The following is a 15,997-nucleotide window of genomic DNA, read 5'->3' as shown; positions in this document are numbered from 1 at the left end:
TCAAAAGAAGGTATTGTTAAAGGTTCCTTGAGAGAAATGAGAAGATGAAACAAACTCCATCAAATCAACTTCCACCTTATTGTTTCCTTCTGAAGAACAACCAGATGCTTGATTCATCTGCATATTCATGCTGTTTCCATATCCGAAGCACTCCGGATTATAAGATGAACCATCTAGAAGGTACGGAAGGTAAACGTCAGGACAAAAATGTTGAGAATACTGTAATTGAGTCTCTTGACCGTTAGATAGCGGATTTTCACCAAAGGAATTGAAGGCAGAGTTAGAGATAGATGAGTTGTTGTCGAAAAGATTTTGAGTTACTTTTGCCTCCATAGAATGATCAATGGCTTTAGTACCATTATTGTCACTCAAGAGTGAATTCTTTCCAAATAAATTTTGCATGAAGTTCATTTCTTCATCACATGTTTGATGAGTGAGCAACGATGGAGAATCATCGTCAGAGTATGTTAGGGTTGCATTTGTGATGGTACTATTACTCTGAGTGACAGTGGTGGTGGTGGAACTGCATCCACCGCCACCACCAGAACCACCGCCACTATGGTATGTGGCGGTGGTGAGGGGAGAATCATCAGCGAAGCACACGCTTCTTATATAATCTTGGAGAACATTGGAGCGATTTTGGCGTTCATTTTGGCCATCTTGTTGATTTTTTCTCTTCTTATTTCTCCTTGAATTCATCCTTCTTTTAGTGGCATTCCAATGGTTCTTGATTGAATTCTCAGTCCTTCCCGGAATTCTCTTTGCAATTTCTGCCCATTTATTTCCAAGTTGCTTATGTGCTTCTACTAACATCAACTCTTCTTCTTCACTCCATGTATCTTTCTAAAAGAAAAAAAAAATTAAAAGATAATTTTGGATGAAGAAATATATATTAACAAAGAAGATGTTCTCAATTTACAAGAAATCTAATATTAATTACTTTTCCAATGAAGTGGACTCACTTTTATAACTGATTTTGATGCCTTTGTCAAAGAAAAGTTTCACAGTCACGTGAAAATGGAGGTTGAAATCAGTCAAGCATTGTGAGAAGAATGAAATAAATATAGTAGAAAACAAACCCTAAAAATACCTTTTTGGTGGAAATCCTTGTGACCAAAAAGGTAAGAGCATAAAAACTAAATAACCAAATAGAAAAAGACATCTCTCACAATAAAACTTTAGGTCCAAGCTTTAATTCCCTACCAAAAAAATGGAGAGAAAATCTTCAAACATCTGAAGTTCTATAGGTTAATTCTAGTCCTTAAAAACATCAAAAAATGTTTTCTGATAGAGGGATCATTCATTACCCAAAAAAAACTTTCTTTTCAGCAGATAAAAACAACAAAATTAAGGGGCTTGAAAATATTTGGTTACTTGATTAGATAAAAATGGATGGTGGAGATCTGAATGACTAAACATCACCCAAAATCTAGAGCAAATCTGAGTTCTTAGATAGCCTTTGCATGTATCTATTAAAAATTTAACTCTTATTTAGTAAGAGGCGAACCTTTTTTTAGGGCTGTATTAGGCTAAATTTTAGAAATGAAAATTTTAACGCTTCGGAAGACAAAGGAAAATTAAGAGAGCAAAAATTTATAGGAAAAGAAAACCTTGATATCTGGACGCAAATGATTATGCCATCTCTCTCGACACTGCTTCCCTGCTCTAGCGTCCATTTTCTCAGCAATTTGAGCCCATTTCCTTACTCCTAACTGTTTTACCAACCTAAGCAGTTTGCTTTATAATTAATCCACAAAAAATATAAAAATTAGTTGAACACTTCAGTTAAACTTATTCTTCCATTCGTTTAGATTAAACTTAAGAAGTGCAAAAAAAAAACCTGTCTTCTTCATCAGTCCACGGACCCTTGACCAAATAATTTGTTGTTGAATTGCCTTCTTTTGCCTTTTTCCAACTCTCCCTTTTATTTTTTTGAACTGAATTCGCTTCTTCTATTAAATCACTCTCTTGTTCGTTGAGAAAAAACCCTTCAATAAAACTTGGCTCTGGTAAAGTTTTTGGCCAAGAAACTCCATTTGCCTGGCTACTACTACTACTACTACTTAAAGGGTAAAAATAATTTTCATGACTCCATAAAAACCTATCTATGGCAGTAAATGGAGGAGTTGATCCAAGGTAGTTTTTTGGTAAATTTTGATAGGGACGAAAAGCACTACTACCACCTTCCATGGAAAGAGAAGAAGAAGAAGAAAGGAATGTTTTCAGCAAATAAATTTGCTTTGTAAAAAAGGAAAAGTGTTTAAGTTTTCTTCTTAGTTTGGAAGATATGACCATATGACAATAGCTGAATAAAGAGCTTATAATACTGTGGTTTCTTGCAAAGAGCTGAGGGGGAATACCAGCCGTTGATCTTAGAATCCATCCAACGGTTCAGAAAGGAGGTGGGCTAGCTAGCTATAACTCCTGAGCTTCCTCTTTAGTGTCAACTGTAGAAAGAAAGGTGGAGAGATTAGTGCTGTCGTTAATAAATTATCATTATTGTATCACTTTCTATAATAATAAAAGTTTAATTAGTTGTGGTGAATTCATTGGGAATTTATTTTTATTTTACTGACAGTAATGACATGCTAAACTACCTATTATATATATATACATGTTTATCCAAATTTTCGCCATGAAACAAGTTAGTGATGAAATATATAAAAATAAAAATAAAAAGGTTAGAGAAAATTAAGGTAAAAGAGGAAGAATTACAGCAATGCGACTTGAAAACGTTTTTAGCGGGAAGGGTAAATTAAAAGGATCATAATTAATAAGGTAATTGGTGCTCATAATTTTCTCCATCGTAATAGAGGGAATTATGGACGACTTTAAGTTCCATATTAATAGCTCTACAATTACTACTAAATGACTCACTCATTCGAAGATAACATGACAACCCTAAGCTTACTATTAATTTCATTTTTCTCTACTTCTTTTCTGTTCGTTATAATGCACATATACACTTTGAAAATTCTAGCTAGGGTTCATCATGCATGAATCACTAGCATAATTTATTTTTCCAATCTTTGGACAACCATACTAATATGCAAGGAATGGTCATTATGTTCTTGAACGTGTTGTTCAGCATATTATTATTTTATAAACTCATATGTACTAGGAAAAAAAAAACTCAATTGTAGCCGTGCAGCTCGATATACGAAATATCCCTCATTCACACACATGATACGAGGAAAGGTTGCACCCCAAGGGGTGTGATTTAGACAGTCTACCCTCATGCAAGTATCAAAGGCTAGTTCGACTCAAACCCCTCAACTAATAGGTCACACAAAGACCATTGTATTACTGCTGAATTCTTCTGAACGAATTAAAAAGAGTTATTGAGAAAAAACTTCAAGGGCCTCTCAAACTGCATAAACAACCGTGGCCATCTTTTAGGATTTGACTATAAAGTTTGCTTGGGTATTTGTTTGTAATTTTCAAAAACAAGAATCATTCAAATAAATTTTGTAGAAGAAAAGTGTCTTGGAGCTATTATATTGTTTTTTAATACATTCGTAAAACTTCTTTAAAACAGTATTTAATCAAACACAAATTCTTTTTTTGTAATTTTGTTTTCTTCAAAAAGCTTCTCCAATCGAAAACTATCGTGTAGTTAACGTGCTTGGAACCTTAGTATTAAAAAAAAATCAATCAAAGGAACAATCGACTATGTCTAGACTCCAACTTAATTTTTTGAATTTTTCTTAAAGAGAGTCATTCTCTCTTGACTGTGTAATCACCGTATAGCTTTTTATGATTTTCCTTTGTTTCGTTGTATTTAGTGAAGGGCATATGGTTAGTGATATACAGGTAGTGCGTGGTTAATGCATAATTAACCTCTCTCACACCTAAGGTGGAATAATTAATTAAATTGAACCATATACAACGTATTACATTCCATAAGAATTACTCCCTCAATTCTAGCTTATATACCCCTATTTTATTTTTAACTGTTCTAAAAGATGATTTGGTTCTAGTTTTAGAAATAATTTAAGTCACAAATATGTATATGCATCTGCCGCTACTGACACAATGATATGAGGTGGCGGTGGGAGGGAGAATCATCAGCGAAATATTTGCTTCTTATCGATATAATCTTGGATCGATATTTGCGTTCATTCTGGCCATCATGTAGTTGATATTTTCTGTTCTTGTTTTTCCTTGTAATCTGCCTTTTTTTTAGTGGCATTCCAGTAGTTTTTTGCTTTGAATAAACAAAAAGAGGAAAAAGGATTTTCAGCCAAGAAAAATATTTTTTGCTTTGAATAAAAGGAAAGTACTCTTTGAGTTTTCTTTTTGGTTTGCAAGATAATATATGTTCATAACCATATATAGCTGAATAAAAGAGCTTATAATACTATATAGATGGCTGAGGACGAATGTCAGCCGTTGATCTTTGAACCCATCCAAACGTACGGTTGACAATTGAGGTGACTGTAACTCCTGAGATTTTTCATTCCTCTTAGTAATAACAACAGTATAATTAAGAGAGGTGGAGAGATTAGTGCTGCCGTTACAGAATTTTTATTGTTAATCATGTATATAAAAAGCTTAGCCATAGCTAATTCATTTGAATTTTTTTAATAATAGTGTGTGATTAATTCTAAAATACCTCTTACTAACTTTTATATACTAGTGTAATTTATTTTTTACACTGGTGTGAAGTTAAAAAGGTAAAATGGGAGAATCACAGTTCTTAGAACCAACAACTATTTGTTTTCTCTTAGAGGGGAGGGTAAATTAAAAGGATCATAATTAATAAGTAATTGGTGCTCATAATTTTCTTCATAATAAGGAGGGAATTATGGACGACGTTAAGCTCCATATTAATAGCTCCACATTACTACTAAATGCTAATGACTCATGTTCAGTTCCTACAAATTAGAGGAAATGATTTCCTATGACCAGTTATAATTTGAAGAGAAAAAAGTGATCCAACAACAATCTTATATTTTTATTTATCGATCTTTTGTGAAACATATACGTAACTAAAGAACTTTTATAATAAACCATAAAACTCATCTCCCCGAAAGTGAGTTTATGCCAAACTTCTATATTGATATGCTCTCTGCAACTATATATAACTGTGTGCTGAGTTTGTAGCTGAATTCAGAAAAACGCACTACTATATATGTACCTGTTAGCCACTAGATTACTATCTATATCAATATTATTTATATAGATAATAATCTACAAACAATATTTACTTGATCAAATTGTTACCATCAGAAGAGAAATTAAACTAATTTGACCATAGCCATACCCTAAAAGTTCGTCATTGTCTAAAGACTATAGTGTAGTAAGTAGGGATTGTTACACAAAATAGTCGGCCAGATTTAATGTTTACTTTTTCTAGCCGGTATACATAGATTACATATTGATTATATACAGTTATACATTTTTAATACATAGAGTATATACATATTATACCTTCGTCGGCTATTTTTAGTTTAAAAGATTAAGTGGACGACTATTTGGGTTAATTATTCTAGTAAGTATCCATCCAGCAATACCAGATTTGTCATGTTATTTGGGCCATGAATTATGTATTGGGCCAAGTGGTGGAATTTTCATTCGGGATTTTTTTCTTCCTCTACAATATTTGAAAATTATTTATTAAAATTGTCCTAATTTTGTATGTTAACTGCCCTAAACAAGGATTACTTACAAATTATATACAATCCATTATTAGTGCCTTAAATTAGGGGATTTAGTTACATCTTTTTCCTATTTTCTCTCCATTCCTCTTTTAATAAGACTCATTCTAGTTATGTATTACTTATTTTAAGCTATAACAAACGAAATTTCAGTTACAAAAAAGAAAAAAGATACGCTACAATATGACAACAACTTTGAACGCAATTGTCGCCAAAATTTATCCCTGTTTTCCATCTCTATGATTGCTCTACTCTGCATTTACTAAATAATTTCTTAACAGCATTGTCAAACTATAGCACCAATCACAATTAAATCAAAAGGCATAATTGAGCAGATTCGAAGTTTTAGTAGATTTCAAATTAAATTCAATCGCCTCAAACTTTGGATTCAACTTTGTATTAGTATTTCCAACAAGAGTCTATGCTACCCAGTTAATTTCTCACAAAAATTTTAAATCTCACATAAAACTCAGTTTCTCGGAAGTGTGACGATGACACTTTTAATATGAAACTCGAAATTTCTCCACCAAAATCATTCAGTTCCTATCAATATTCAGGTTTTTCTGCTCAAATAAATATGAATCAGTGCACATAAGTCGATTTGGAATTCATTCTCTACTTTTCTTTCCTTTATAAATCAACTGAGAAAAGAACAATGTATGGTATATCAACATACAAATTAAAAATACATTTTGTACAAATTAATTTAATGTAAATTTGAATATCTACAATAACATACATAGTAAAAATAAATTTCATACAACTTATTTTCAACTTACCTACAACTTTCATACATTATTTTTACCCAGTTAAATACAACTACAATATCATACAACTTAAATACAATTTTCATATAAAATTTATACAATATGAGGGTGTTTGGCTAAGCTTATAAGCTGGTCAAACTGGCTTATAAGCACCTTTTGGCTTATCTACGCGTTTGGTAAACACTCAAAGTGCTTATAAGCTAAAATCAGCCATAAGTCATAAGCTGGTCACCCCCAACTTATGACTTTTCAGCTTATAAGCACTTTTAGTTTGACCAACATTTTTACTAGTTTATCCTTAATAATATTTTATAATTCACAAAATATTTTTCACAAAATAAATTTCTTGACTTTCTCTTCATTCCATATTCGTTATTAATTCTTTTCTTTACAAAGAAATTTTTAATTTATAATCTTTTGAAAAAGATTCAAGGGTATTTTAGTTATTTTAATAAAAGAATAGTTTATCAGCACTTTTTAATCAAACACATCAACTGCATATTATCAGTTTCAGCATTTCTATCCAAACACATAAATGCTTATTTTAAAAATCAATTTCAACACTTAAAAAGACTCTTCAGCACTAAGCTTATCAGCTATTTACAATCAGCCAATCCAAACGAGCTCTATGTCTTTTGTATGTATTTTGTATAAGATTTGTATATATTTTGTAAGTAGTGTGTTCTTCTTCCTCTCTGAAATTCCAGTCAAAACTTCCTCTCTTAAAACAATGTTGGTACATATCAACAACTTTACGTAAAAAGATAGTATTTATAACTTAAATATAAATTTCATTCAACGATTCATACATTATACGATTATTTTTCAACTTTCATACAGCATTCAAATAAAAAAATATATAATTACAATAGAATACAACTTAAATACAATTTACATACAACTTTAATACAATATCGTAAGTATATTGTATCTTCTTCTTCTTCTTCTTCAACTTGAAATTCTACCAAAATCAAGTCTAATCTTCACCAAACACCCTCGAAATTGAGATATAAACTCCAAAGAATATTTTCAATTGTTTGCAATAACACCTTATCCAAACAAACAATAATTTTTGAAAACCCAAATTCGAATTCAAAGTTTCAAAGCTTTTTAATGGCTGTCAATGGTGGAGACTCAAATACCTTCAAAATTTATTGATTAACAATTTCAATTCGAACACCAATTGTGTAACATGAAAGGAATTGCTAAGTTAAAACTCTATATTTTAACAATTAAAATTCATTGATGAATTTTCTGAAAATTGAATTTACTTCAAACAACTACTGTAGTCTGCTTTAGATTTCTTATGTAACAAAGAAGAGAGAGAGAGAGAGAGAGAGAGAGAGAGAGAGAGAAGAGAACACTGGTAATGCATTGTAACAAAATAACTGATTCTTTATTCAATTCCTAATATAAATGGATACTCATTTAAAACTAATTTGTATATAATTGGTAAATTGTATATGGCCATGTAATTAAATTAAAACTTGATTATGAAGGGTTATAAAGTTTCATATATAGTATAAAAAAGTAAAAATCCCTTTTCATAAACCACTATAATTTAGAACCTAGTAACTATAATTTACCTAATTACCATTCGTAGCTACTATTTAATTGTTACTAATTTGTATCATTTGTATTCAAAGGCGCAACGAATACAACTTGTGTCAACTGTATTCGTTCACGCAACGAATACAACGTGTATCAACGGTATACATTCGTTCAACGAATACAAAATGTATCAACTGTAACCAATGTGAAATACAAGGCTGTATACAATGGATACAACTTGTATCGACTGTATATATGGGTGTATACAAAGAATTTGACTGTATCGACTGTATTTATTCGCGCAACGAATACAACCAAGACGAAATACATAAATACATAAAAATAAAATATTCTTGTTGAGAGTCGAACTCAAGACTTTTACTAACTAAACATGCGCTCTAATCAACTGAGTTACGAGAGCTTCTTGCTCTCTTGTTTCATTTTAAAACTATTAATCTTTTATTTCATGGATTTGCTAGACGATTCGAATATAGCTATGAGTGGTAAATTTGTTGAAAGTATGACTACGAATTATAAATACAATATAAATATTTGATGTGTCGCGTAATTTCTCTTCGCGGTACTAGTCCACTAAGGGGTACACCAATAGAACTCGGGAGTTCTGAGCATGAATCCTAATGGACCTCTTCATCATTGTATTTTTTTTCCCATCAAAACGATAAAGTCACCACGTAAGGCCTTGCAGATCATTTTGAACTCTTTTTTATATAATAGATTGCATTTTCTGCCTATAAAAATAGGTCAATTGATCGAATTACGTTAAATAGTTATGTCTTTTTAGATATATTTCTTTTGTTATCTGATTTACCATCCTTTAAGATTTATTTTATTAGTTTTCGCATGACACCTAATTATTTCGATCATAATAGTATATTCTATCCAATACGCAAAAGGACAAATGCCAGGTCATTGCGGACAAAAACAGAAATATAAGAAGAGTTTTTTTACACACTTGATCCCTTTTTAACTATTATTTTAAAAAAATAGCATCATTTATTGTTTATTCCATAAAGAACACTTTTTTTTCATTATTAGCATATTACCAAAATTAAGCCCAACATTCATCTTCTTCACTCCATTTTTATAAATCTGATGCATATATGAATGCCACCTAAATTCAAGATGTATTGATTTATACGTCTTTTATACTTTGTATATCAAATATCACTTTAATTAAAAATGTATTTTTATGTATATAATTTTTGTATATTTATTTGTGAAGTGCCATCTTATTTTAAGATGTATTTTTAATGTATATTTCAAATATATTTTATATGTCAAGTTCCATTATATATATATATATGTTAAATTTAAGATATATTTTTTATGTATTTTTATGTATATTTTATATATGTTAATTCAATATATATGTTTTTTATACACGTTTTGTATATATTAACGTATATTATTATCGAAATAAGATCGAAAGGAAGAAAGAAGGAAGAGAAAAATTTAATAAAGATAATAAAAAAGAAAGCGAATGGAACAAATTTAGAAAATATATTGGTTTCGGCAGAAAATAAAATTAAGAACAATGAAGAAAAAGAAGGAAAACTAATAGATAAAAAGAAAAAAAAATATGATTTTTGTACAAAGAATTATTGACTTTCTATTCAAATTGCTTATGTTTAGAGATTAATAATTAATATTTTTATTTTAATGGAACTGTGCGCTATAAATATAAATATTTTTCTGTAATAATTATAATATTAAATTTTATAGTAGGAATTTATTATATTTCTTTTAAACCGTGAGAGTTATATTATTTCCAAATAAGAATGCACCAGCAAAAGGATCAGAGCTGACAAAAGCTTTAAACGATGTGGTCTTGCGACGTGGCTGAAGCCTTCAGATACATCTCTAGAGTTCTTACACGCATCCTTCGAATCCACCTACTTGTCCACTTTGGTTAACTAATTCACGAAAATCACTTGTGTTCTCCATATATTCTTCGAATCCACCTACTTGTCCACTTTGGTTTTGGGGAAGAACTGTAGTTAACTTCTTTTTCAATTGAGGGTTTAATTTCCAGCTCTGTAACTATCATCTGATCAAACTATGGCTACAACTAAGGTCTACGTTGTGTAAGTAACACACACACACACACTCACAAAAGTAATTGGATTTGAGTGGTTATTAGCAGTAGCAGCTGATTCTCTTTGTTAATTTTTTATTATGTTGGATGATATTTGATTCAGGTATTACTCTCTTTATGGCCATGTGGAGACTATGGCGCGAGAAATACAACGCGGAGTCAATTCTGTTCAGGGTGTCGAAGCAACTCTTTGGCAGGTAAACTCTACAGCTCAGCCTTGGAAACATGTTGTTGAAGTTTCTGCTATAGCTTAAGTAGTTTCATTTTAGTAGTAACATTTAAGTTATATACATTGATCGTGACTAGGAGTGGCAAACAGGCGGGTCGGATATGAGCGGTCAAAAGCGGGTAAATTATCCGATCCGATCCATATTTAGTACGGATAAAAAATGGGTTATCCGGCGGATAATATGAATATTATCCGTGGCTTCTTGAACATAATCACTATGGGGAGAATTCCTAGTCTTCCAACCTTGAGGAGTTCCCAATTTGGGGTTTTACAAATGTAAAAGTTAAACCATTAGTTATCCATTTGGTTATCCATTTTCTAAATGGATAATATGGTTCTTATCCATATTCAACCCGTTTTTAAAATATTCATTATCCAACCCATTTTTTAATGGATAATATGGGTGGATAACTGTTTTCTTTTAACCATTTTGCCACCTCTAATCGTGACGTTTGATAAGTGATATACATTGTAAATTTTTTAATTATCAGTGACGTTTATGGGTTATAGCAGGTTATTTACCTTATTTTTTCAAGGTTATTAATCGATGTCTATTATAGTCAATTATGTGTAATTGCTCAGTCGTAGCCACGTGTAGTGAAGGTTGTTCAATTGAATCCCCTTAATCTGAAATTTATAGTGTGCAAGTAGGATAAAAAACAAAAATTTTCTTTTGTGTGTAGATATAAATTCTTGAAGCCCTTCATATAAGAGAATCTTTTATTGTAGTGACAAAGCTGGTTCAAGAATTGCATTAGGTCGCTTGTTTGAATTCCCGTGTGCTATTCTTGCATTTTTTCCCGGATCTCCTTGTTAGAACTTTTTGTCTCCGCCACTGTGATTGGATAAAGAAATTCTATTTACTGCTAGTTCCATGAATTTGATTGTAGGTTCCCGAGACACTTCCTGAGCGGATATTGGAGAAGATGAAGGCTCCTAAAAAACCTGATGATGTGCCTGAGATCAGGCCTGAACAGCTCTTGGAGGCTGACGGTTTCATTTTTGGTTTCCCTTCTCGTTTTGGTGTGATGGCAGCTCAATTCAAAGCATTTTTTGATGCCTCCAGTGAGATATGGGCCACTCAAGCATTAGCTGGTAAACCTGCTGGAATCTTTTGGAGTACTGGTTTCCATGGAGGTGGTCAAGAGCTTAGCGCGTGAGTACTTCATCATCTAGTCTCTGCTTTTTAATCTGTGTTCTAGTTAATCCTATTCACATAGATTCATTGACATTAGTATAGATTCTTGACTTGCATACTGTTGAGTTTTAAGGACCACTATCCTGCTAGATTTAGACTTGTGGAGTATGAGGCAGCCCGATGCACTAAGCTCCCGCTATGCCGGGTCCGGGGTAGGGCCAGACTACAAGGGTTTATTGTATACAGCCTTACCCTGCATTTCTGTATAAGACAGACAAATTTTGAATTTTCCTTAGTGCTTCAACTCGATATATTTGTGAAAGGTTAGAGCTTTGCAAGATGCATTATTGGTAAATCCAGAATCTTCCGTCAGTAGCTGTATAAACGGTCGGCGGTTAACCGTGGCCCGTAGATTGCAAAATATTAATATTCTCTTCATTTCCTCATGTCACATAAGGGCATTGAATCCTAGAATCGTGCATGTTCACTAACCGTAGTGAGGAAAGTTCATAGCTCTGCTGTGAGTTCTTTCTGCATAATTTCCAATTTTCAAAAGTGTTAAATCTAAATCTAAATGCTAGTAGCTCTATGCTCACCTTTGCCCAGTTTGGTTTAGCTACCTTTTTTCTCCTCTTTTATCATTTGGGAAGACAATAGATCATCACAGCCTTATTCAATTTGATCAGGATATTGCATAAGAACTAAGTTTAAGCCCCTAGCGAGAAGGATAATTATGACGGAACATCTTTTCACGGATCTAAGAAATCAACCTCTTGAGATTTCCAGAACAGGAAACAGACTTCAACCGAAATTGAAGGTTGGTTTTGGGATCTTATTATTTGTAGAGTGATCAAGTACTCCCAGAAAGAGACATGCAATGTTCTTCTAAAACCAGAGGTTTCAATTCAGTGTTTGGGTTGATGAACTCAAATAGGCTGGTGATATCTGCAGAATATACGTAACTAGGGAATATATAGCAAAGCAAAGCAGATACATGAAGCTTCTCATGGGTTGTTAAATCATTTTGGAGAATGTTACTGATGTATTATCACGATTGCTTTGGATACTTATTTCTTCTCTTTTTGGTGACTGATTTATATATTTGACAGCTCTTTTATCGACACGAGCGCTTGTTGTTTGCAGACTAACAGCCATTACTCAGTTGGCACATCATGGCATGATATTTGTTCCTCTTGGATATACTTTTGGTAAAGGAATGTTTGAGATGGACGAGGTAAAAGGGGGATCATGCTATGGAGCTGGAACTTATGCTGCAGATGGATCTCGTCAGCCGACTGAACTGGAATTTCAACAGGCCTTTCATCAGGGGAAATATATTGCTGAAATTACAAGAAGACTCAGTAATTGACACATAATTGAGCAATCTGTCACTGAAATGGAAAGAATCCAGTAAGCTAGACTCTCTGCAAGTGTACATGATTGTAAAAGCCTTTTAAATCTGTAGAGAAAAGGTTGAATGTACCATCACTACTCGTCTGGCTTTGCTTATATTCTGTTATGTTCTAATCATTGAAATATTTGAGCAGCAAGGCTAAACAGCACCAACACAGTGGTTTTCTCATATGGAAAAAATATTTTTATCTAAGTATTAAATACAATTACAGGAAAGCACTTCTTGTTCAAAGAAGGAAAAAGGAACCGGCTGCTATTAGTCTGCTAAAGTATGTAATGCTTACTCTTAAGTCTAACACAGCGCAAACATAAGGTCCATTAAATTCTTAATGGAATATTATACTACAAATTACAATTAACAATAGCCTCTCAATTATTGTATTGTTTCTTTGAATATGATGCTCCTAATATTTATCCAATCTTTGTTGACATTCAAATTTGCTTAATCACCCTTAAATTATATGCCTTTTTTAGTTAATAATTTGTTGTAAAGTTTATCACTCATATGTGAAGAAAAAAGAGTGGTCATAATTCAACGCAACAAAACCAAAATACCTTATTTCCATATTAACGAGGAACTACGAGATACGTAGAATTTTACATTTTAGGAGCCAAAAGAAACAAGTGACGAAGAAGTTATGGTGACTCCGTACACCCAAGTCCTTCCCGTTCCACGTCACCAACACTTTCCAAAAACGAGCCCCAATTCTATTACTGTCACCAACGACCGTTACTTCGCAAATAACCCACTGGTCTTACTCATCGATAAATGTAACAGCATCAAGCAGCTCAAACAAATCTATGCCTGCTTTCTCCGTACTGGGCTCTTCTTCGACCCATACTCAGCTAGCAAACTCATCGAAGTCTCTGTTTTATAGCATTTCTCATGTCTCGATTATGCCCAGAAAGTGTTCGATCAAATTTCTCAACCAAATCTCTTCTCTTGGAATGCGCTTATTCGTGCCTATTCTTCTAGCCAGGACCCCATCCAGTGTATCTTGATATTTGTTAATATGCTTCGTGAGGGTTGTGAGCTTCCCAGTGGATTTACTTACCCATTTGTGATCAAAGCATCTGCCAGGATGAAAGCTTTTCGAATCGGGAAAGGACTTTATGGAATGGTAGTTAAGGGGAGATTTGGTCTTGATATCTTTGTTCTTAATTCATTGATTCATTTTTATGCTAATTGTGGATGTTTAGATGCGGCGTACATAGTTTTTGAGAATATGCAGACAAGGGATGTTGTTTCTTGGACTACAATGACATTGGGTTTTGCTGAAAAGGGTTATTCCAATGAGGGGTTGAAGTTGTTTCATAGGATGGACGAGGACAATGTGAAACCTAACGATGTGACAATGATGGCACTTTTGTCTGCTTGGGTAATAAGTTGGATTTGGAGTTTGGTAGATGGGTGCGCGCGTTTATCAAGAGGAATGGAACTAGGGAGAGCGTAATTTTAAGTAATGCGATTCCTGATATGTATATTAAGTGTGGGTGCATTGAGGATGAGAAAAATTATTTGACAAGATACGGGAGAAGGATATTGTTTCTTGGACAACCATGCTTGTTGGGTATGTAAGGGCAGGAAATTTTGATGCAGCGAGAAGCAGTGGCGGATGTAGTGTAGTATCACCGGGTTCAACTGAACCCATAACTTTTGACGCGGAGTAAAAATTTATGTGTAAAAATTCGTTAAAATTACAAAAATAGTAGATATGAACCCATAACTTTACAAATATAATGGGTTCAATGCTAAAAAGTTTAAAAGTTGAACCCATAAAATTTAAATTCTGGATCCGTCTCTGGCGAGAAGGGTGTTGAATACCATGCCTAGCCAAGATATTGCTGCTTGGAATGCTCTAATCTCAGCTTATGAGCAGAGTGGTAAACCAAAGGAGGCTTTGGCTGTTTTCGACGAGTTGCAGCTCATCAAGAAGGCAAAACCTGATGAGGTGACGCTTGTTTGTGCTTTGTCTGCGTGTGCTCAGTTGGGTGCAATTGGTTTAGGTGGGTAGATCCACGTGTATATAAAGAAGCAAGAGATAAAATTATATTATCACCTCATTACTGCATTGATCAACATGTATTCCAAGTGTGGGGATGTAGAGAAAGCACTTGAGGTATTCCATTCAGTCAACAAAAGAGATGTGTTTGTATGGAGTGCTATGATTGCTGGCTTGGAATGCATGGGCGTGGCAAGGAAGCAATAAGTTTGTTCTTAAAAATGCAAGAACATAAAGTCAGCCTAATTCTGTAACACTCACAAATGTATTATGTGCTTGCAGCCATTCAGGGTTGGTGGAGGAGGGGCGGGCAATTTTTAACCAAATGGAAACCGTTTATGGGATTGTACCTGGGTAAAGCATTACACTTGCTTAGTTGATATACTTGGCCGCGCAGGTGAATTGGAAGAAGCTGTGGAGCTGATAAAGAATATGCCAGTAACCCCTAGTCCATCAGTTTGGGGTGCTCTGCTTGGGGCATGTAGATTACACGGCAATCTTGAACTAGCTGAACAAGCTTGCAATCAATTATTTGAGTTGGAACCTGAAAATCGTGGTGACTACGTACTTCTATCCAATATTTATGCGAAATCAGGGAAATGACACGAGGTTTCTATGTTAAGGAAGCTTATGAGAGAATGTGGATTGAAGAAAGAACCAGATTGTAGCTCAAGTGAGGTCAATGGTATTGTTCATGAGTTTCTAGTGGGAGATAATACTCACCCTCTGTCGCAGAAAATCTATGCAAAATTGGATGAGATTGCAGCCAGACTGAAGTCTGTAAGGTTACGTTTCCAACAAGTCCCAAGTACTGCAACTTATTGAAGAAGAAGATATGCAGGAGCAAGCCCCAAATCTTCATAGTGAGAAGCTAGCTATGGCATTTGGACTTATCAGAGCGACTCCATCTCAACCAATTCTTATCGTGAAGAATCTACGTGTTTGAGGGTTGATGGTAGGTTAGAAACACGTGTTTTAGCCGTAGTATTGCACTCTAATTATTGCATTTTACGTGTGTTTGAGCTTAAATGATAGTGAATTATACATATTACGTGTTTTATGCCTTGTAGGAAATGATTCTAAGCTATTTAGGTAATTTGGAGCAAAATCGAACAAGTTG

At 33.5% G+C, this 15,997-nt stretch overlaps 2 protein-coding genes and 1 pseudogene across 2 annotated transcripts; 2 read left to right on the top strand and 1 right to left on the bottom strand.

Annotated features, from left to right (window-relative positions):
* LOC107761613 (transcription factor MYB119-like) lies at nt 1-2,190 on the bottom strand. Its single transcript, XM_075227563.1, has 3 exons — nt 1,841-2,190; nt 1,611-1,725; nt 1-843 (listed from the first exon to the last, which is right to left on the bottom strand). Exons 1-3 carry the CDS (start codon nt 2,188-2,190, stop codon nt 1-3), a joined length of 1,308 nt encoding a protein of 435 aa, XP_075083664.1.
* Nucleotides 2,191-9,802: 7,612 nt separating this feature from the next.
* LOC107761616 (putative NAD(P)H dehydrogenase (quinone) FQR1-like 3) lies at nt 9,803-13,065 on the top strand. Its single transcript, XM_016579855.2, has 4 exons — nt 9,803-10,083; nt 10,198-10,291; nt 11,214-11,479; nt 12,605-13,065. Exons 1-4 carry the CDS (start codon nt 10,058-10,060, stop codon nt 12,828-12,830), a joined length of 612 nt encoding a protein of 203 aa, XP_016435341.1. The 5' UTR covers nt 9,803-10,057; the 3' UTR covers nt 12,831-13,065.
* Nucleotides 12,858-15,566, top strand: LOC107761619 (pentatricopeptide repeat-containing protein At2g29760, chloroplastic-like; annotated as a pseudogene).
* The last annotated feature ends 431 nt before the right edge of the window (nt 15,567-15,997 follow it).

This window comes from Nicotiana tabacum, chromosome 2 (genome assembly GCF_000715075.1).
Source record: "Nicotiana tabacum cultivar K326 chromosome 2, ASM71507v2, whole genome shotgun sequence".
Classification (NCBI taxonomy): Eukaryota; Viridiplantae; Streptophyta; class Magnoliopsida; order Solanales; family Solanaceae; genus Nicotiana; species Nicotiana tabacum.
Note: the sequence above shows the minus strand (reverse complement) of the source record. Positions and strands in the feature narration are given on the sequence as shown.